We start from the raw sequence: 21,991 nt of genomic DNA, 5'->3' as shown, positions 1-21,991 counted from the left end.
GCGGAGCCGCAGGGTCAGGCCCGGGGAGGGTCGGCCCCGCGGGGGGCGGAGCTCGGGGTCAGTCCGGGGAGGGTCGGCCCCGCGGGGGCGGAGCTGCAGGGGGGTGGGGGCGGAGCTGCGGGGTCAGTCCCGGGGAGGGTCGGCCCCGCGGGGGGCGGAGCTGCGGGGTCAGTCCCGGGGAGGGTCGGCCCCGCGGGGGGCGGAGCCGCAGGGCCAGTCCCGGGGAGGGTCGGCCCCGCGGGGGGCGGAGCCGCAGGGCCAGTCCCGGGGAGGGTCGGCCCCGCGGGGGCGGAGCTGCGCGTCCCCCGCCCGGCGCCCACCCCGCGGCGCGCTCCCGTGCCCGGCCCTGCCCGGAGGCGGCGCCCGCGGCGGGGCCGGGGCGGGGGTCGCGCTGACCGGAAGGGCCTCTCGGGGGCGGCGCGCGGCGCGCAGGCCCGTGTCCGTGTCGAGCCCGGGGCTGGCGCGCGGCTGGGGACCCTCCGGCCTCCGGCCCCGGCCCGGCGCGCGCGGGGAGCCCGGGCTCGGCTGCCCTCAGGGCCCGCCCCAGGGGCGCCCCGAGGGGCCTCTGGCCAGGAGGTGGGGTCGGGGCGCCAGGGTTCCGGTGGGCCCGCGGACAGCCCCGTGCCGCAGCCCCCGAGCAGGGCCGGCCCGGGGACCCCCGACCGGGGCAGCCCAGCCGCCTCTGCGCCGTAGCCCGGACAGCCCGGGTGGGCCCGCGTGGGCAGGGCGGGGAGGGGGCTTCTCGGACACGGGCCCGCGGGGCCGCCCCTTTGCCCCGTGGGGGGTCCCTGTCCTCTGAGCTCCGGGAGCGCTCGGGAAGGGAAGGGGGCAGTCACGTCCAGGGCTGCGGCAGGACGGGGGTCTGGGGGGTGGGGGTGAGGGGCCGCGGGGTACAGCAGCTGTTTGAGCCCCTACACCGCCCGGTCCCCTGAGCTCTGCGGGAGTGACTCCCGAGCACCAGACAGCAGCCCCCCAAAGCAGAGCGAGACCACCGGCGCAGCTGCGGGGAGTGAGCGCGCGGTGTCTCCGCATCACCCCCCCCCCGCTGGGTCCTGCGCTTTCTCTTTCTTCCCAGCTCTGCACTGGGGGGTCCGCCTGCCCCGCCCTGAGGACCAGCTGGGGGGCCCGGGTGGAGCCTGGTCAGTCGTGTGCCAGGCCAGCACCCGCTTGTGGGCAGGCGCGGGGAGAGGGTGGCCCTCCTGTCACTCCGCCAGCTCCGCTTCTGCCACCCGCGATTGGGAACTTCGCTATTCCAGACTTTCTGACGTCCCCGAAGGGTGGGGAGGAACTGTGCTTTGCAAGGTTGGGAGTTTTGCTGGTACGAGGTGGGCCGCCGGCTTGAGTAGAGAAAGCAGGTCGTTCCTGCTGCTTTGCTCCGGCCTGGAAGGGGGCGGCTGAGGGGAGACTGGAGCTCACCGCCACTGTTTCCCGATATTGGTGTTGTTTTACCAACTTTACATGTTTTTTTTTTTTTTGGCTTTTTGGGTCACACCTGGTAATGCACAGGGGTTCCTCCTGGCTCTGCACTCCGGAATCACTCCTGGCAGTGCTCAGGGGACCCTATGGGATGCTGGGGATCAAACCCGGGTCAGCTGCATGCAAGGCAAACGCCCTACCCCTATGCTATCACTCCAGCCCTACATGTTCTGTTTTTTGGGTTTGCTTTTGTTTTTGTTTCATTTTTGGGTCACTCCTGGCTCTGCACTCAGGAATTACTCCTGGCGGTGCTCAGGGGACCATATGGGATGCTGGGAATCGAACCCTGGTCGACCGTGTGCAAGGCAAACACCTACCCACTGTACTATTGCTCCAGTCCCACCCCCGCTCCTTTCTTTAAGACCACCCCAACCCTTCTCTGCCTCCCTGTTGGGGGCGCTATGCGGCCTGCCTGCTCTGCCCGGCCTGGCCAGCTGCCCCCGGGGACACAGTCGTGGGGGCCGGCCCAGGTCTGACGCGGGGCCCCTGGCTTGGGTTCTGGGCGCACAGAGCACAGGCTGGGGGGGCCGTGGGGAGCTCTGAGCGGGAAGCAGGACACAGAGGTGCTGTCAGCCCCGGGCCATGCCTGGTGGCCGTGCTCAGGGCTCACTCCTGACTGTGCTCGGGGCCAGTACACGCGGGGTGCCGGGCACTGAGCCGGGGCGGACGAGCACCTCGCCCATGCGCTCCCGCTGCCCTGGAGAAGCGGGTTCTGAAAAGCTGGACGGCGTCCGGAGGTCGCGGGGACAGAGACCCGGGGCGGGTCCGGGCAGCTGCTCCCACTGTCCTGGGCTGGAGCCCGAGGGAGGGGTCTCGGGGTGCTCCTGGCCGCTGGGCCGGGCTCCTGAGCCCACTTCGCCTGGGTCGGGGCACGGAGGGTCAGGGTGGCACAGCGGGGTGGGCACCTGCCGCACGTGGCCGACCTGGGTGTGACCCCCAGATGCCACCAGGAGTCACTCCTGAGCGAGGGCCAGTGCGGGCTCCCGTGTGCTCCTCTCCTGGGGGAGCTGGGGGCTCCTCTTGGCTGCGTGGCCAGGCTCCCCCCTGACTGACCCGGGGTCGGGGGGAAGGGACAGCACTGTCCAGGACCGCAGGCCCCTTCGGGCAGGGCTGTGGGCCCCCCCGGGGGCCAGTGCGGGGTGGTCAGACGCCCTGTCCTCCCACTGTGGCCGCTGCCTCACTCCCCCGGGGGCCTCTGGGGTCACTCCCCTGCAGATCGGGGCTGGGGGGGGACGAGGCCACGGGGCAGAGGGACCTGTCTCAGGGGCCACCCTGCCGGCCGCTGCTCTGGACCCCAGACACCCAGCGGGCCCGGTGCCCGAGTCCCCCCGCAGGGGCTCCCGGGCCTGGGTGGGGGTTGGCAGGGCAGACTGGCCTCCCCCCCACTCCCTGCCAGCCCGCCACTCACCGCCCCTTTTTGCCTGGAAACTCTTGCGTGTCCCCAGCTCTGTAGTTGTGTGAGAGGTGTGCAAGCTTAAGAAGAAGAATGCATACATTTGGTGGGTTTTTTTTTTTTTTTTTTTTTGCTTTTTGGGTCACACCTGGCGATGCACAGGGGTTACTCCTGGCTCTGCACTCAAGAATTACTCCTGGTAGTGCTCAGGGGACCATATGGGATGCTGAGAATCGAACCCGGGTCGGCTGCATGCAAGGCAAACTCTCTTCCCGCTATGCTATCGCTCCAGCCCCAAAAGCATAAATTTGTTTTAAAGCAACATCTTTTAACGTTTTTTTTTTCACGACACCCTCCTCTCCCTCCCAGTGCCTGTGTGTGTGTGTGCACACACACACACTCAGTTGTGACCTAGTTTAAGAACTGGACTTATCCAAGCATCTGGGTGCTTCAGTCGGGCTCGTGTGTCTCTGGTCAGTCTGGTCCAGTCTGACGGCAGGAGCCCTTTCGGGCTGGTCCCGCCCGAGGCCCCTGGCCCGCAGCAAGGTGGCCAGCCCTCCTGGTGGGTAGCGTGTGGCGTCACTTTCTCTGCTGCGGCTCTGCTAAGCCTCCGGGGATCGCCAGTGTCTGTCTAGGGTCCCGGGGAAGCCGAGTTGGGTCTGAGGCGGGAGTCAAAGCCGCTTTGGAATGAGCGTGCCCGGCTGGTCTCTGGTCCGGCTGGTCTCTGGCCTGAACCCCGTGTCTCCCTCCGCAGAGAACGCTGCCGGCCACTACATCTCCCCCTTCCACGACATTCCTCTGAAGGCGGGCGACTCTGCAGAGGTACGCAACGGCTGGTTTGGGGGGCCGGAGGAAGGGGTCACTCCCGGGGTCACCAGGAAAGCCTCTGGAAGCTTCCTCCCAGACGTGCCTGGAGCAGGAGCTTGCGTCTCCTTGGGAATCGCGTCTGGGTGCAGGTCCCCGGCCTCCAGGGGGCGTGTGGTGAGCTCAGTCGGGACTCGCCTGAGACCCCCGCGGGGCTCCTGAGTCGGAACCTGGGTGTCACACGTGCCCTGCCCCACCGCCCCAGGCCGACCTCTGGCCAGAGCAGCACGTGGACCCCGAAGGCCAGCGGCCTCCCTGTGTCTCGGCTGCGCCTGGCGCCTGGGCTTGGCCTCAGCGGCTCCCGGACACGCGTGGGAAGGAGGCGGGCAGGGGGGTCCGGGCACAGCCCGGCGGGGGCAGTTGTCACCCCAGGGGGTGTGGAGGGGGCTGCAGCTCCACGGGAGCCTGGGCTGGCCACTGGCTCCCTGCCCGGCCTGTGGAAGGACCCAGGGTGGCGTCAGTGGCAGGCGGCCGGCGGCCCCGGAGCTGCACTTCCCGGCACCGCGGGGCCCCAGGTGCAGGGGCCGCTTCCGGTGCCAGCGCCGTGTCCTGGAGTCGCTTCCTTGGAGGCCTTGTTCTTGGGGTGGGCGCGTTGGGCCCCCAGCCCTGGGGCCTGCTGAGCCGTGAGCCCGCTGCCCCACTGCCTGTCACGCTCCGGGGTGTCTGGCCAGGCTGGGCTTTCACGCCTGCGCCAGCCGTGGGTGTGTCCCTGCTGTGAGTCTCAGAGAGGCAGAGGGAATGTGTGCACGCAGAGCCTGTGCGTGTGCGCATGTATGTGTGTGTTCATGTATGTGCACGTGTGTTCTTGTGTGTAGTGTGTGCATGTGTGTATGTGTGCATGTGTGCATACATGTGTGTGCATGTGTGTAGTGTGTGCATGTGTGCATATATGTATATGTGTGTGCGTGTGTGTTTATATATGGCGTTTGTGCATACATGTGTGTATGTGTGATTGTCTATATGTGCATCTGTGTGTGTGCATGTGTGTGCGTGTGTGTGTGTTGTGCCCCCGTGATGGGTCGGGCCTCCACCTCCCTGAGGTGTGTGCACTCGTGTGATCTGGGATCGTAGTCAGGTGCCAGTGAGGGGCCGAGGGTGCAGTAGCGAGTGGGGCGGTGGCTGGCGGAGGTGATGACTGGCACGCACCAGCCTGGCCGAGCCTGTGTGCTGGAGAGCGGCTCGTTCCCGAGCACGCGTGGCGGAGCAGGCCCTGGCTGTGGCCGGGCCAGGCCGGGTCCCAGCACCCTCTCAGGGAAGCCCTGACCGCAGGCCAGGACTGAGCCCCGAGCACCCCAGTGTGGCCCCCAGATGGCGACAGGAAGTTGTGCTGCAGGGAGAGAACATTCCGGGGCCCGGAATGCCATGACGGGCTGTGCCGGGAGGGCCCTGCGGGGCCGGCGGCCAGTCGGGTATCCCCATCCTCCTGGCCCTGCCCGACGGAGGCGCAGGAGCCGCCCCCAGAGGACCTGGGCTCGCGGGCTGCGGTGGCCGGGCCCGTGGCCTGTGGGCCCCCAAGTCCCGTCCCCGTGCGGGAGGACTGGGCAGAGGCCCCCTGCCTGCGCGTCATCGCACGGGAGCCGGGGGCGCGGCCCGGGCGAGCGCCTTCCAGTGCTCCCCTGAGCACCCTCTTTCTGTTCCAGGGGAGCGGCCTTCCTGCCAAGAGAGCCCGGCCCGATGCCCACGAGGTACCCGCGGCTGGCGCTGTGCAGACTGCTCCTAACTCCCCCCGTGCGCTCTCCCCGTGCGCTCTGGCGGCTGCCCGGCTGCTCCCCGGCCCGCTGTGCCTCCCGCAGCGAACGTGCGAGCGTGCATGGTCTGTGTGTGTCTCGCTGCCCCGCGTGGGCGGGCCTGGACCGTGTGTGGACGCAGCAGCCAGCCCCGCCCCCGCCGACCCTGAGCCCCGCCCCCAGCCCCGCCCCGAGCCCCGCCCCCCGCCTGGCAGCCTCTGCTCTCCGCACGCCTCCTGCCGGACATGGAGAACCAGAGGCAGGAAACAAACTGGGACCTTTTTTGGAGGAAGGGGGTCACACCGGCGGTGCTCAGGGGTTACTCCTGCCTCCGCACTCAGGAATTGCTCCTGGCGGTGCTCGGGGGACCATATGGGATGCTGGGAATCGAACCCAGGTCGTGCAAGGCAGACACCGTACCTTCTGACCTTCCGTGTCCTGGCTCCAGCCCCTGCACGTGGGTTTCTCGTAGCGACTGTCCCTGGTAGGGAGGTGCAGGGGCTTCCTGAGTGGGCTCGTGGGAGGCGGGGGCGGGAGGAGGTTCTGCTCTCTGGGGCCGTGGGGGCCACAAGGGTCCCACTAAGGCAGGGCCACATGGACGTGTTCCAAGCCCACCGCAGGTCAGGGCTATGAGTCCACCCTGCGTAGCCGGCAGCTCCCACCACCTCCCCCCACCCCCCCATTTCCCTGCCCCCCCAATGAGTACTGGGGCTCATGAGCCCAGCTTCCGTATGGGGGGTGGGGGCAGCTTCCTTCCTGCGGCCTGCATGCGCTACCTTGCGTTTTCCTCAGCTGGGCGGCCAGTGGCCCTGACCTGTCCATGTTGGGGCTGCCCGGGGCAGCCTGCTGGGCACTGCTGCTTTGCCCCCCGGTCACAAGGCAGTTGGGGACATGGGCCTCAGGCGCTGGCGAATGGGCCTTGGGGCCCTGAGACCCGTCCGGGGGAGGAATCTGTCCGTCCAGCCCGAGGACTGTGGAAGGGTCCTGGTCAACGCTGCCCCTTGGGGGCTTCCTGGGGACATCCAGGGGAGCCAAGGCAGTGGTTCTGCACAAGGACCCGGTGGTGGTCAGGCTCCCAGACGCCTCCGGGCTGACCCTGCAGTGCTCAGGGGTCTCGTGGATCAGACCCGGGGCAGGGCACTCTCAGCTCTGCCCACACCGCCACCCTGCCCCGCCTGGAAGAGTGTTTGAGGGCCACACCTGGCTGTGAGCTCGGGCTCACTCCTGCTGGGCTCGGGGGCCAGCTGGGATGCGGGGGCTGGACTCGGCTCAGCATCTGCACGGCCAGTGCCCTCCCTGCAGTGCTCGCTCTCTGGCACCAGGAACAGAGTTTTCTTTTAATTAATTTTCACTTCAAACACTCGCTCACGCTGCAGTTGTCCGGAGCACTCGGCGTTCCGGCCGCACCAGTGTGACCGTCCCTCCACCACAGCCCCGGTGTCCCCCACCCCAGCCCGCCTCCTCGGGCGCAGGACGGGACCCGTGTCAGAAGCCACCCGCCCTCCTTCCTCTCAGAGGACCCCTGGTCCCCAGCTTCCGCTCAGGGCCTGCTGTCCTGCACACACGTCACGCATGGGTCCTCGTCAGGGTCAGAGGCTGCCGGAGCCGAGGGCCCTGGGTTGGAGGCACGTGCTGCCCTGTGTCCAGGCGTGCGCTGGCCAGCACTCGGCCTGTGTCCAGGCCTCTCAGAGCCAGGGCGCACTCTCCCGTGAGGACAGAAGCTGTTTTTCTTAAGGACGGAGTAATTAAAATTCATTTCTAGTTGGAACTAAATCGGCTGCCGCAAGCCGGGTGCGTGGATGCCTGGCGCCGCGTCCAGCAGGAGGGCCGGCATGTGGCGTGGGCGTGTCCCGGGCCCCTGACCCCCGGCCTTCTGGGTGTTTTCTTGGAAAACTCTGATTGGGGGTCCTCGCGCTTCTCAGCTCCCCTCCACCGCCCCGTGCCTCCGAAGTGCCGAGAGGTCCCTGATGTGCCCCTCACAGACCCCGCCGGGCTCGCCAAGGCCCCGGAAGCAGGTCGGGCTCGGCGTTTCCTTCCCAGCTCTGAGCGGTCAGTTGTACCGACTTCCTCAAAGCTTTCTCATTGCTTCCGAGATTGTCCTTTTTATTTCTTGAGTAAAACCGGAAGAGGAAGAGAAGAAAGGAGAGAACTGAAGGGTGCCGGTGCCCCAGGCAGTCTCTAGCTGAGATTTGATTCCTGTTCCTTTCACCCTTTATTCCTGATACATTTCGATACATTGTTGCATTGTAGTCACCGTTAGTCGGCCTCGGGGAGGCTGTTTAAACCGCTGGTCAGGGGCCGTGGCCAGAGAGACGTGGGCATGGCCGGTTCTCCGGAGCCAGCAGTGAGGGGTAGCGGGGGAAATGCTGGATTTCCCCGAAAGTGGGTTCGTTCCCACAGTGAGGCCAGCCTGGGGGACTCACCCACGGAATTGTCCCCCCTGCCCCCCCCCCCGGCCGCCAGCCTCTCCTCCCCCTGCTTGGCGTCCTGTGTTCACCGCCAGGCCTGGCCCAGATTGCGGCCTGTGGCCCCCGTGTGTGATGGCCTGGTCCTGCCCACTGGCCGTGCCCCAGCCCTGCTGCTCTGCAGCCCGCTGGGCTCCTGGCCGTGGCCGGCCACCCCGTGCCCTGGGCTCACGTGTGTGTGGGGAGTCCCCTGGCCGCGGCCTCCCCCCCACCTCCCCCTTAGCTGCTGCCCCGAGACCTTTTATGAATTATTTTTTTTCTTATTGGGTCACACCCGGCGATGCTCAGGGATACTCCTGGCTCTGCACTCAGGGATTACTCCTGGCGGTGCTCAGGGGACTACTTGGGATGCTGGGATTCGGACCCGGGTTGTCCGCGTGCAAGGCGAATGTCCTGCCGGCTCTGCTATCGCTCCAGCCCCTGCCCCGAGACCTTGTGGGAGAGACAAGACGGCCTGACCCGTCACAGCACCCGGCGCTCCGGGGCCCGAGGCCGTGTGCCACCAGGCTCTGGTTCAGGGAGGCCTCGGCCATGTGGGGGTCTCCAGCCGCGCAGCACAGGGGGCCCGGCCCCGCGTCTGCCCTTCCCCCACCAGCCTTGGCCTGTGAGTGGCCCGCGGCCCGCATCTGGGCGGAGTGAGGGGGACACTGCCTTCCCCGGGCCTCTCTCCTCGGCCGTGGACACCACGAGGGCCAGCTCCTGGCACGGGCCAGCAGACTGTCCTCCTGGGCGCGGCCTCTGCAGGGGCCAGGACGTCACTCGGCGGCTTGCGGCGTGGGTGGAGCCTCCCTCGGCCGAGCCCCCGGGCAGCCCGCACCCTGTGCCAACAGCCCTTACCGACGGTCTGTCTGTGGTAACCGGGACATGTATGGAATGTATTTAAAATATCCTGTATTATTAATACAAAATGTAAGTGTATTAAAAATGGTCGGGAAGGGGCTGGACCGATAGCACAGTGGGGAGGGCATTTGCCTTGCACGTGGCCCACCCGGGTTCCATTCCCGGCATCCCATATGGTCCCCTGAGCACCGCCAGGAGTAATCCTGAGTGCAGAGCCAGGAGTAACCCCTGAGCATCGCCGGGTGTGACCCAAAAAGCAAAAAAAAAAAAACACAAAACACCAAAAACCTGAGGCAGTCCCTTAGAAGAGGGACGATAAACATCAAGGATGGGTTCAAAGGTGTAATCTCTCTCTCTCTCTCTCTCTCTCTCTCTCTCTCTCTCTCTCTCTCTCTCTCTCTCTCTCTCCCCCCCCTCCCCCCCTGCAGAATTTGTTTCATATGGTTGTGGAAGTGCCTCGGTGGACCAACGCCAAGATGGAGGTATGGCTCTGCCCTGTCCCCGCCAGGCCCAGCGCGGGGGAGGCCCCATCGTCTCTGTCTCTGTTCCCCGGACAGGATGTGCAGTTTGGAGTGACCCGAAAACTCTCATGTAATGAAAATATTCTTGGGACGTTAATTAGACTCTCACAAAGGCAAAATATGACTCAGTGCTGAATATTGCACTGCTTTGTTTTTTTTTTTTTTTTTTTCAGTTTTGGGGCCACAGCTGGCAGAGTCGGGTCCTCCTCTTTGCTCTGCCCGCAGGCAAGGCCCAGCCGCCGGACTAGCGCCCCAGCCCTGAATATTATACGAGAAAAAGTTTTCTGCTTTTCACTCTCATTCACATTAAATATTGCGAAAATAGATTCTGAGATGTAGATTTTCCAGTGGCTTGGGGGCTGCGCCTGCTGGTGCAGGCGGGGCGGGGGGGGGGGGGGTACTGCGAGGGGCAGAGTCAGCTCAGGGCCTGTGGGGGGGGTACTGCGAGGGGCGGAGTCAGCTCCGGGCCTGTGGGGGGGGTCTGCGAGGGGCGGAGTCAGCTCAGGGCCTGTGGGGTGGGTACTGCGAGTGGCGGAGTCAGCTCAGGGCCTGTGGGGGGGGGTACTGCGAGTGGCGGAGTCAGCTCAGGGCCTGTGGGGGGGTACTGCGAGGGGCGGAGTCAGCTCAGGGTCCGTGTGTGGGGGCCGGGCAGGGGCACCCCTGTTGCCTTTCGGAACGGGGCAGGAGAGAGGGCACAGCAGGGAGGGCGTCTGCCGGCATCAGCCGACTGGGGTTCACTCCCCACCGTCCCCGAGCACCAGTGACCTCTGACCCCCGCCCGTCCCCCCACCACAGGTCTGTTACGCAGCCGCCTTTGGCGACTGTGAGGCAGTGACAGCCTCGACTCGCGCTTGGTCGACGGCACCCTTGCGGCTCCCGACTCTCCCACCGCCTGGGTGTGGCACGGAGACGGCCCAGGGGCACGGCCCAGGCGTCAGCAGCCCTCAGTGGGGACAGTGCCTTGCTGGCTGCTGCTGCTCCCGGCCTCGCCCCTGGCCCTTCCCCCCACAGGGGCGGGAGAAGGTTCGGACTTAAGCTGCTCTGGGTTGTGGTGGTGGTGGTGTTTGGTTGGGGGCCACACCTGTGGTGCTCGGGATTTGCTCCTGGCCCTGTGCTCAGGGGTCCTCCTGGTGGGCTGGGGGACCCCGCCTGGGCCGGCCGCATGCCCGGGAAGTGCCCTGTCGGCCGTGCTGTGGCTCCTTCCCTCACGGGTGTGGCTTTTGCCCACTCGGATGGCGCCTGTTTTCCCCTTTTGCACGGCAGTTTACACACGTCTGTGGAAAGGCAGCGCTGAAGTGAGATATCCTGGTGACAATCCTCGCTTACGGGTACTGGCATAGTGTGATGGTAAAATGCCCGGAGTTAGTAACCGAAAGAGCAAGTTGGTTTCTCTCTCTTTGCCTCTTTCTGCTATTTGGATGGACTTACTGTTGCGTCAGAGGGATCCCAGATCCCCGCCCTCGGGGCGGCCTTTTCAAAATGCTCCTCGCACAATTTTGTAAATTAATAACAAAAATAATACAAAGCTGCGTTTAAGGTGCCGGAGTTGGTAAGTCGGGTCCTGGACGTCTGGTCCGAGAAGAGCGGATGTGGATCCGGCCTGATGCAGGACTGACGGCCCTTCCTCTCCCTCCCGCGCCGTGCAGATCGCCACGCAGGAGCCCCTGAACCCCATCAGGCAGGACGTGAAGCGCGGGCGGCTGCGCTACGTGGCCAACGTCTTCCCCCACAAGGGCTACATCTGGAACTACGGGGCCCTCCCGCAGGTACGCGCGCGGGGCTGGGGAACTCTGTCTTCCGAAAATGCTGCCTTGCAAATCCTGTGAACGGCTTGAACCGAAATTGGCTCTGAGGGCATGTCAGCTTGAGAAATTTGAACTTTTTTAATGTACGGTTTTATTATCAGTAAATTTTTCAGACCGTATAGACATCTCTGCTCAAGGCCCCAGACTGTGGCGTATGCAACTCTCATTTGGCATTTTGAATTTTTTTTTTTTTTGCCTCGGACTCAGCTATGAAGGGCCAGTGAGAAATGTTTTATCTGCTTCACTCTCGGCCTTTGTGCTGAACGGGGCAGGCCGAGAGCTTCCCGCCGAGAGCGTGGCTCTCCCTGGCCCTGACTGAAGCCGTGGCTCCGTTCACTAGGAATCCTTCCGAGCTGCCTGTGATGTGAGCGGGGTCTTCACTGCGCCCCACCATGAGTTCATAGCTGCTCCCCTCTTCTAGAAAGTTGTCATGGCAGAGAGCGTCATATGTATTAGATTACACATATGTCCAGTTCATTGTCGACTGAAGAATGAAGAGAGGGGTGAGAAGTTCACCAGTGACCAGGGCCGGAGCGACAGCACCGCGGGGAGGGCCTTTGCCTTGCGTGCGACTGACCCGGGTTCCCATAGGGTCCCCCGAGCACCGCCAGGAGTGAGTCCTGAGTGCAGAGCCAGGAGGAACCCCTGAGCATCGCTGGGTGTGACCCCCCCTCACCAAAAAAAAAAAAAAAAGAAAGAAAAAAACTTCATCAGTGCCCACGGGAGAGAAATTAGGGTCCTCTGGGCAGCCGAGCCCTGGCTGGAGGGGGCGCAGGCCGGGGGCTCAACTCTGGCCACGTCCCCATCCCTGGCTGGGCACGTGGCGCTGGCTGGCTTCCCTCCCCCTTCCCTTTCGTCTCCCGCTTCCGCCCTCCTTCCTGATTGGCCGGCGCGGCCTGGCCTGTGGACAGAGAGTGTCACCTCTCTGGACTCGCCCCTTCCTGCCCTGACCCCGCACAGCCTCCTGAGCACCCCGGGAGTCCCGCAAGCCCCGAGGGCTGCCCCTGGCTGGCCCAGCCCACCCCCAGAGCCCTCGCGGCATGTTTGATTCTTGGGTCTTTACCTCCTGTGATGTTTTGCAGGAAGCCCCAAGCTGCTGGGAGCGGGGACAGTAGCCGGGAGGGCGGGACTTGTTTTGCCCAGCTCAGCGCCCCGTCTTCACCGAGCAGACGCGTGCGGTCTGGGGAGCAGCCCCTCTACGGGCATGTCCTGCCGCCGCTGGCCCTGCAGCTCGAGATCCCGGGGCAGGTCGGACTCACTCGCTCACCGGCCGTCCGGTCTGGGCTCAGGCTTATTCCTGCCCCCAGGAGTCACTCCTGGCGGGCTCGAGGGGCCACACATGCACGGCCAGCGCCTGCCCGCCGGCCCTAAGTGTGTCCGTCCCAGCCCGGCCTGCGCGTGCTCCCCGGGTGCTCCCGGTGCTGACCAGCCCCCTCCGCCCGCAGACCTGGGAGGACCCTCGGAAGAAGGACAAGGACACGGACTGCTGCGGAGACAACGACCCCATCGACGTCTGTGAAATCGGCTCCAAGGTTCGTGCAGCCCGGCTCTGCCTCCCCCCGCCCCGGCCCGACTCTCGGGGTCCGAGCCCCCGCCCCGCCCCGGCCCCACGGGTGCAGAGTCCCAGCCTGACAGTGGCCTCCGCGCCCGGGGAATCCCGTGTCCGTCCGCGCTCTGCCCCGCTGCTGCGTCCCCGAGGGCTCGCCGGGGCCGTGATGCTCCTGCCTGCTACAGACTCGGCCCTCGGGTCCCGGCTCTGGCACCCGGCCCCTCCTGGCCCTGCGGCTCGCCACGGCTCACCCCCGTTCCACAGCAGCTCCCCGGGGTCCCCTGAGCAAGCCAGGGGTGTCCCTCCCCCAAAAAGAGTAAATTGCTTCTCTCTGAAAATCACAGGAGCGCTGCAGGCTTCTGGGGTTGACGCGGTGAATAGACCCCTGACCCCCAGACACCGCCCCTCACCACACTCCCAACCCCTGACCCCCGGTCACCGCCCCTCGCCACACTCCCGACACGCTTTCCTTTCCTTTCTCCTGCTCCTGCTCTGTCTTCCCCTCCTGCCCTCTAGCCTTGCCCCGTCCTGGCTGTTTCTCTTCCTGCTCTGTCTCTCCCTCTGCTCTTCCTCCCCTCCCTCTTCCTCCTTCCCCGCCTGGGTAACTGCATGTGTGAGACTGATTTCTGTACCTTGTAGTCGAAATATAGCCTAGTTGTTTGCTTTCGTACTTAGCAGTTTATTTATTTCGGACATTTTCTCCCCAGAGAGGCAGTAAAGCATGTATAAAGTGAATAGATTAACAGGAAGGGAAAAAAAAAACCCACGTACTTTCTCACGCGTTCCGTGATCCACTAAATAACTTGACATCTCCGCAAGATTAGAAAGCCACTTAATCTCCATAACCTCAAGGGTGTGATCCCTGGGGCCACTCGGCTCATAATTGGTGTAAATTATTAAATTAATTCAGATCTTCATGCAGATATTAAGTGTGAGTAAAGATTTAATACAAATGCCTTACTCTCGTTGTCTGAGTGTTGGCGAGCACGCTGGGCCCTGGGGTTGGGGACTGGAGAGACAGTCACCAGAGAGCACCTGGAGCCCGTCCCGTCTCTGTCCCGTCCCGTCCCAGAGCCTCTCCCCGGGGCTGCTGCCTTGGAAGGGCCGACGGGTTGCTTTCTAACGGGACTGGGAAGGCGCTACCCCTGAAGTTAACGACATCTGAAATAGGGTTCACTGTATCACTGTAGTCCCGTTGCTCATCGATTTGCTCGAGCAGGCGCCAGTAACGTCTCCATTCGTCCCTCCCATGTTCAGCTCAGGAATGAGGCCCATGATTGTTCCTGTTTTTGGCATATCGAATATGCAACAGGTAGTTTTCCAGGCTCTGCTGTGCAAGATTCTGCATCGCTGTCTTCCTGGCACTTTATTTTATAGTCTCTGGATCTTGGCCGTTGATGAGATTACATGGCACCAGGGGCAGTTTGTGGGTGTGGCTGCCAAGCTACTGGAAAACGGGGGATCTGTGTGGAGGAGTCCCAGTCCCGATCCATACAGGCTTGGAGATCTCAGCCACGCGTCCCGCATACCTGGGTTCCTCTGATGATTCCTTCATGGGTGAGGCTCGTCTGAGCATGTGGAGAGTGGCCTTGAGCATGGCTGTGGCTGGGTTCTGGAGGTTTTCAGCTGCCAGGACTCTGCTTGGGGCAGGGAGGGAGACTCAACCCACCCCCCTCCGAGGTGCCCTGGTGTAGGATAACATTGGGTTTGTCCTTTCAGCTTTGTCTCAGAAAACTTAGTTTAGCTTAAAGCAATGTCCTTTCTGTATGGACACAGGAAGACAGTTAATATTATGCTTTGTAACTTGGGAGTTGATTGACTCCAATAATATTTACTCCCGGGCATCTGCTTTCTCAACTCGGTTGCCCTTAGTTCCTAGCACCCCAAAAGCAGGGTCCTGAGAGACGGAATGGACCCAGGGCAAGCTGTGAGCTGCCCTGGCATCAAAATGGGCCAGGCCAAAGCACCACAATACTCAACTATAAGTTGAGAACATGGTCATAGACAAATGCTGTCATGATCCAGAAGTAACGACGAGACTGGGATCCTGCTGGGGTTAGGAAGACTAACCTGGCCTGAGGACTGTGGTCTGGAATATATAGTGAGATGTTCCCAGGAAGAACCAAACTTTAAGTCTGATATATCTCTTACTGTGCTCATACAGAATGACATTGCTAGAAATATTAGAAGTAGATTTGCTATAACTATTTAAGCGGATTACTAGCTGAGGAAGGAAGAAAGTGACACACGCTTGTTTGGATCCCACCCTTGAGCAGATCTCCTTAGATGAGATTTTGTTAATCTCCTGGAGAAATGGTCTTACCCTTCTTTGTTGATTTGTTAATATTCAACCCACCTTTGTGTCACGACCCTATGTGATTGCTGTATAAACTGAGACTGTGAGAGAAGTAGAGAGAGAGACAAGACACAAGCAGCAGAGAAGACACAGAGAAGACACAGAAGTGGAAGAGAAGTAGAGGCAAAGGTAAGACGGAAGCAAGGAGAAGAGACAGGAGCGGAGAGAAGACACAGAGGCGAGACAGAAGACACAGGAGAAGACACAGAAGCAGACACAGAGAGAGGTCGGAAGAGACCAGAGGAGAGACTACAGAGACAGACAGAGATAGAGAGACAGACAGAAGAGAGCACAGCGGCACACAGAAGCAGAGCACCAAGAGGAGCCACCCCGATCTGGTCCATACGCAGCGGCTCGAGAACACCGAATGCAAGCGGGGCGGGGGGGGGGGGGGAGAGAGAGAGAGAGAGAGAGAGAGAGAGAGAGAGAGAGAGAGAGCGCCACCCTGAGAGCCCACGAACAACACAACGCACACACATCATCGCACCCCCTCACGAGCGTGTGCTCTTTGTAATTTTTTACACTCTGGTGTTTGAAATAATTGCTTAATCCCCACCTAAAGAACAAATCTTTTTTCCATGTTCTGGAAGTTCAGATTCGAGGGCACTCTTAATGCACAGATCATCACACCCAGATCACGTGGCAGGAAATGACCGGAACCAGGGCACCCGAGCCCGGAGTCCTGAGCTCTCTGTGCGGATTAACGGTGTCAGACCAGCTCTCCGCATCGAGAACCGCACGGCCACAGCTCCCTTCTCTCAGAACGATGCTTGTGAGGCAGCGTCCGCGTGGGCAGTTGCGGTTCATTAGCTGCCGTGGCTGTGTGAGTCAGTGTCCGCGTGGGCCGTCGTGGCTCATTCATGCCGTGGCTGTGAGTCACTGTCCATGTGGGTGGCTGTGTGAGTCAGAGTTCACACGGGTGGTCGTGGCTCATTCACTGCCGTGGCTGTGAGTCAGTGTTCACGTGGGTAGTTGTGGTTCATCCGTTGCCGTGAGCTAGAGTCCACGTGGGTAGTTGTGTTCATTCACTCCATGGCTGTGTTATATTTCATCATCATTTTATCCATTCTTCTCTCTCTCTTTCTTCCAAGTGGAAATCAAGGCACGAGTCCCTGCTGAAAGACGCCCCCCCCTTCCTGTGTTCTGTCGCTGGTCTGCCCACCTGAGAGGTGGCTCTAGGGGAAAGGAGGCCACTGCAGCCCCTCCCCGAGCCCGCCTGCTGAGGGGGACGCAAGCCCACTCCTCGTCTCCGCTCCGTGGAAAGTCACTCGAACGGAGCTGGGTGGTGAAGCAGAAGTCTTACCCCAGGTGTCAGCTGGAGTGGATTTCCCTTCTAGTTCCCGATCCTTAGAGTTGCTTTGGCGAGGCAGGAATCTGTCCAAGAGCAGCGGTGTCTGTCCCTTGCCTCGGAGCTCCGGGAGCAGGGCCCCTGGCCAGACGCGATGGCCGCCGGGCGTGCCTCCTGCAGACACAGATCTCAGGTCCGCTCGTGACGTTTACGGAACTTCGGAGCAGAGCCGTCACTGTGAGCGCAGGTCAGACACGTGGGCTGTGCTTCCGAGACGCTGCCTCGGTCCCATCGTCCCGACAGGCTGGCCGCTGCCTGTGGCCCGCGCTCCGACCCGACAGCTGCGTCTGCGTCAGAGGGCACCGTCAGTGCCAGGGGACAGGTGCTCTGGCGCGTGCCCAGCTGTGGCGCCAGGTTGGCCGAGCAGACTGCCTTGGCCGGGAGCCAGCAGGGCCCGAGTCCCGTCTCAGGCTGAGAGGATCTCGGTGCCCCCCGACAGTGCTCCCTGGCCCCCCCGAATCCAGATTCTGTTTCCTAAAGGACCAACCTGGGCAGGGGCGGGGGGGGGCTGCCTCGGGACAGGGATTCTCTCTCCTTCCTGCACACGGTGCGCGCCCGCTGGGACCCTGTGCCACTCCCCTGGGAACCAGGTGTGGCTCAGCCCGGCCATCTCCCGGCTCTGCCCGGTACCACGGCGGCTTGACCTGCCCCGCCTCATGGCTCTGCTGGGTCCTGAGGCGATTCCGCCCGTTCCACCTCACGGGCCGGGTACCGAGCTGACTCTCCTCCGCGCTCGCGATCCAGGTGGAGAGTTGGCGCTCTCGGGTCATGACGGGGTTTGTGTTGACGTGGGTGCTCAGGTGTCTCTCGCGGGCGAGTCCTCTGATCCACTCAGCCTGGAGCAAGGGTGCGTGCGTCTGACGCGGGTGGCATGCTGGAAGGACGCCCCTGAGCACGGGCCCCTCGGGGCCCCCTGGACTCTCCTGACTGTGCCTCTCGCCCTGTGGTCAGCAGCTCTCCCGGGCACCATAAGGCGGGTCCCGGGGCAGTGGGCTCTTACTCCCCCGGCCACTGAGAGCTGGGCAGGAAGGGAAGGTTCTGCAGGACCTCCTCACGGCCAGCTGCAGACCCCCGGTTTCTCTCGTGTGATGGCACCCTGCGTCACTTCCCGAGTGTGCGTGTCGGGGACCCGCACGTTACCGTCAAGCTTGTAAGACCTGCACCTTCCGAACAGAGATTGGGACTCGCATCTGAAAAAGGATCTCGTGGAAAGGCCTAGGAAGACTTGACCTAGTTTTTGTGGTTTGGGCCACACCCGGCGATGCTCCGGGCTTACTCCTGGCTCTGCACTCAGGAATGACTCCTGGCGGCTGGGAGGGCCAGCTGGGGCGCCGGGGGTCGAGCCCTCCCTGCCGCGCTTGCTCCAGCCCCTCATTCGACGTTACTTTGTTGTCTGGCCTTCACTGAGCTTCACTCTGGTGCTTTTCATCCTCTGTCCTGGCTTGTGTTTTGTGAGTAAGTGTCTCTAGTGCGCGTCCGACGCCTTGTTTCCTTTTTCTCAAAGGTCCTTGCTCGTGGCGAGGTCGCACGCGTCAGAGTCCTCGGGGTGCTGGCTCTTGTTGACGAGGGCGAGACTGACTGGAAGGTCATCGCCATCAACGTGGATGACCCTGATGCCTCCAAGCTTCACGGTGAGTCTCAGCGTCTCCAGGCGCTGCGCGGACGGTTGCGTGAACTTGAATTTTTCTCGTTTAAAGAGGACCCAGGCGGAAAAAAAAGGGGGGGGGGGCTGGAGCGATAGCACAGCGGGGAGGGCGTTTGCCTTGCACGCGGCTGACCCGGATTCGATTCCCAGCATCCCATAGGGTCCCCCGAGCACCGCCAGGAGTAATTCCTGAGTGCAGAGCCAGGAGTAACCCTTGGGCATCACCAGGTGTGACCCTAAAAGCAAAAAAAAAAAAAAAAAAGAGGACCCAGGCGAAGTGAAGTTCGGGGGTCCGCGTCTGTGTGTTGCTGTGTGTGCTCTCTCCGTGGGCCTGGAGGCCGTGGGGCTGAGCCTTGAGGTGCCCCGCCGCGGAGGGCGGGGGAGGGGAGAGGGTTTTGCCACCTCCCCCCGGGGGCCCGGGACCCCCGTTCCTCGGGCACCCTCGCCCCGTCTCCTTCTCTGTTGGTCTGGCTCACACGCCTGACAGGGAGGGAAGCCCAGGCCTGTGCCCAGCGCCCGGCCGTGCGGGGCGGCGGGAAGGGACCCGGCGGCCCTGCTACACCTTCTTGCGCGAACGGACGGGCCGGTGCTGCCAAGTCTCCGTCTGAGCAACTCTCGGCGCCGCACGGGGCAGGCAGATGCCCGCGGTGACCGGGCGGAACCTGGCGCCTCCCCAGCTCCCCTCGGCCTGCAGCCCCTGCGAGCCACCTGCCTCTCCGAGCCTGTAGGAGACACTCACCCCGAGGGTTCCCACGGGCTGCACACAGGGTAGTGGGGCTCCCTGGGGAGTGGGCGTGCGGTCAGGAGGGGCCGTGTGGGAAGGTCGAGACCCTGGCCGGGAGGTGAGGCTGACAGCTGGCCGCCGTCTCAGTGCTGACCCCGTGTCCGTCTGGCCACTGCCGCGGTGCTGACCCGCGCTGTCCCTCTCGCCTTCCCGGCCCCCACGGCCTCGCCATCCTCCGGCGCACCCGGCGCCCGCTCTCGCTGGCACCGGCTGACGCTGGCGTTCCGGCCTCAGCCTCGCTGCGTGGCGGCGTGCTCGTGGTGAGCCTCGCGCCGCGCAGGGAACAGCAGGAGGCGCTTTGTGCCATCGGGCGAAGCTCACGTGACAGCGGGGTCACAGCTACAGAGTGAAGCTGCCGTTCGGCTGTGAAATTGGGCTGGGGAAATGGTCCGGGGGTCCCGGTGCTCGCCTCCCCCGGCCTCCCCGTCTGACCCCTGGCAGCACATGGTCCCTCCCGTTCGGCCAGAAGGAAGCCAGAGCACTGCTCGAGGTGGCCCCCAACCAGAAAGCAGTAACTAAGTACATAGACGGGGCCAGGCAGGCCCCTTTCACACGCCCAGAGACCTGGGGCACAGCTCCCCTGGGGGACGGGGGGGAAGGAGCCGTCAGAGGCACGTGGAGAGTCAGTTTGCCGCACAGCACACGTGGACACAGGCGCACAGACACACACGCGCGCGCGCGCGTGCGTGCACGTGGACACAAATGCACGCATGGACACAGGTGCACACACGCAGACAGATACACACTACATGGACACAGGTGCACAGACACATGCACACACGCATGCGGACACAGGCATACACATGCACACACGCATGTAGACACAGGCACACAGACACAGACGTGGACACAGGCACACACACGGACACAGGCGCACACATGTGGACACACGCACGTGGACACACACATGCGGACACAGGCGCGCACACATGCACCACACGCACGCGGACACAGGCGCACAGACACGTGCAGACACACACACGCACACATGCACACGGCGGTCCTGGGTGGACTCGGCTGTTCTTATCTCGGGCCTGTGGCCCACGGTGCAGAAAGCGGGAGCGGGTGCTCCAATTCCCCCCCCCCCCGAGTTCCCTGTGCGGTGCCGTGGTTCCTGCTCTGCCGGGCTGTTCCCGACACCGTTTCTCTGGGTGTTCTCCCGGGACTCAGACTGTCACACTGAAAAGTTAAGGCTCAGGCTGGAGAGATGGCTCAGCGGGGAGGGCATTTGCCTGGCACACGGCCAACCCGGGTTCGATTCCCAGCATCCCAGTTGGCTCCCGAGCACTGCCAGGAGTAATTCCTGAGTGCCAAGCCAGGAGTAACCCCGGAGCATTGCTGGGTGTGACCCCAAAACAAAAACAAACAAACAACCAGAAAAGAAAAATCAAGACTTTGCCTTGATGTCTCAGAAGGTGCCGAGTCCGATCCCGGCATCCCGGGCCCCATGGCATCTCCGGGCACCGCCAGGCCTTGGCACTGGAGAGGAAGGGGCCTTCTCGCCGTCCTCAAGTCTGTGACCACGGCCCCGCTGAAGCTTTGTGACTTCTGTGCGTCAGGAAACTGTGGCTTGGCTTGTTGCCTTGCAGCAGAGACCCAGGCTCTGAGGGGCCCCCGGCCTGGCCTCACACTCAGCCCTCGGCACGTGTGCGCAGTCGTGAGGACTCACGTCAGTCATGACTCTCGTTGGTTTGGGAGCCAGAGAATAGTGGCTGTGCTGAGGGATTGCTCCCGGCTCTGTGCTCTGTGCTCGGGGCTCACTTCCGGCTCTGTGCTCGGGGCTCCCTCCCAGCTCTGTGCTCAGGGATTGCTCCTGGCTCTGTGCTCGGGGCTCTCACCCGGCTCTGTGCTCGGGGCTCACTCCCGGCTCTGTGCTCAGGGCGCGCTCCTGGTAGGCCTCAGGGGACCAGGTGGGACGCTGGGGTTGCCCCCGTCAGCCCCAGCCGCTGTGCCAGTGCTCTGGCCCTGTTCATGCTGTTTTAGTTCTGTGACTGTAGCCTCCCCCCGTCTTCTCCCCTGAAAGGCAACGCTGGGCACTGGTAAACATCCCCTGGGTGCAGCCGTGTCTTCCTCCTGGGGTTCCTCCCCATTTCCGAGCAATCGCCACAGGACTCTGCACCCCAGCCCACGCCTCAGCCTGCCCTCCATTGTCTGTCGTTCACCCACGGGCTCAGAGCCTTCATGTCCCCTTTTTGTTTCCATATTGTGCTCTTGGCTGTTGTGCATTTTCCAAGAGTCTTACAGGAAATGTGGCTCTGGGTACGTACATTTGAAATGTCTCCATTGTCGATTTCTCCTTGGCATCTGCATGCCCCGTGCAGGGGGGAGAGGTGCCCGACTCAGGGGGAAGAGGTGCCCAGTGCAGGGGGGAGAGTGTGCCCAGCTCAGGGGGAAGAGGTGCCCAGTGCAGGGGGGAGAGGTGCCCAGCGCAGGGGGAGAGGTGCCTGGCTCAGGGCAGAGAGGTGCCCGGTGCAGGGGGGAGAGGTGCCTGGTGCAGGGGGGAGAGGTGCCCGGTGCAGGGGGGAGAGGTGCCCGGTGCAGGGGGGAGAGGTGCCCGGTGCAGGGGGGAGAGGTGCCCGGTGCAGGGGGGAGAGGTGCCTGGTGCAGGGGGGAGAGGTGCCCGGTGCAGGGGGGAGAGGTGCCTGGTGCAGGGGGGAGAGGTGCCTGGCGCAGGGGGGAGAGGTGCCCGGCTCATGGGGGAGAGGTGCCCCGTGCAGGGGGGAGAGGTGCCTGGCTCAGGGGGAAGAGGTGTCTGGTGTAGGGGAGAGAGGTGCCCGGTGCAGGGGGGGAGAGGTGCCTGGTGCAGGGGGGAGAGGTGCCTGGCGCAGGGGGGAGAGGTGCCCGGCTCATGGGGGAGAGGTGCCCGGTGCAGGGGGCAGAGGTGCCCGGCGCAGGGGGAGAGGTGCCCGGTGCAGGGGGGAGAGGTGCCTGGTGCAGGAGAGAGGTGTCTGGTGCAGGGGGGAGGGTGTGCCCAGCTCAGGGGGGAGAGGTGCCCAGTGCAGGGGGGAGAGGTGCCCAGTGCAGGGGGGGAGGGTGTGCCCCGTGCAGAGCCCCGGCACATTGAGTGCACCTGCGTGGAGGCTCCTGCCGCAGGGGAGCGCGTGGCCTTGTGGTCGCATGAAGACCTTCCATCCGCACGTGCCACTTTTACCCCACCAGCGTGGAGCGTGGACGAGGGTAGCTGACCTGAAAGGTTTTAATTCTGTACTTCTCTGGGT

The 21,991-nt window shown here is 63.5% G+C and overlaps 1 protein-coding gene across 2 annotated transcripts in view; it reads left to right on the top strand.

The window, feature by feature from the left end:
- The window catches only part of PPA2 (inorganic pyrophosphatase 2), a 34,747-nt gene that overhangs the window by 440 nt on the left and 12,316 nt on the right, over positions 1–21,991 (top strand). The window contains exons 2-7 of one of the 2 annotated variants that reach the window (XM_055143348.1): positions 3,624–3,691; positions 5,374–5,418; positions 9,194–9,247; positions 10,933–11,052; positions 12,537–12,623; positions 17,849–17,975. In XM_055143348.1, coding sequence (XP_054999323.1) covers positions 3,624–3,691; positions 5,374–5,418; positions 9,194–9,247; positions 10,933–11,052; positions 12,537–12,623; positions 17,849–17,975 — 501 coding nt within the window. The remainder of the gene's footprint in view (positions 1–3,623; positions 3,692–5,373; positions 5,419–9,193; positions 9,248–10,932; positions 11,053–12,536; positions 12,624–17,848; positions 17,976–21,991) is intronic. The other variant, XM_055143349.1, reaches the window with a different exon arrangement.

The sequence above is a fragment of the Sorex araneus genome, chromosome 6 (genome assembly GCF_027595985.1).
Source record: "Sorex araneus isolate mSorAra2 chromosome 6, mSorAra2.pri, whole genome shotgun sequence".
Taxonomy (NCBI): Eukaryota; Metazoa; Chordata; class Mammalia; order Eulipotyphla; family Soricidae; genus Sorex; species Sorex araneus.
Note: the sequence above shows the minus strand (reverse complement) of the source record. Positions and strands in the feature narration are given on the sequence as shown.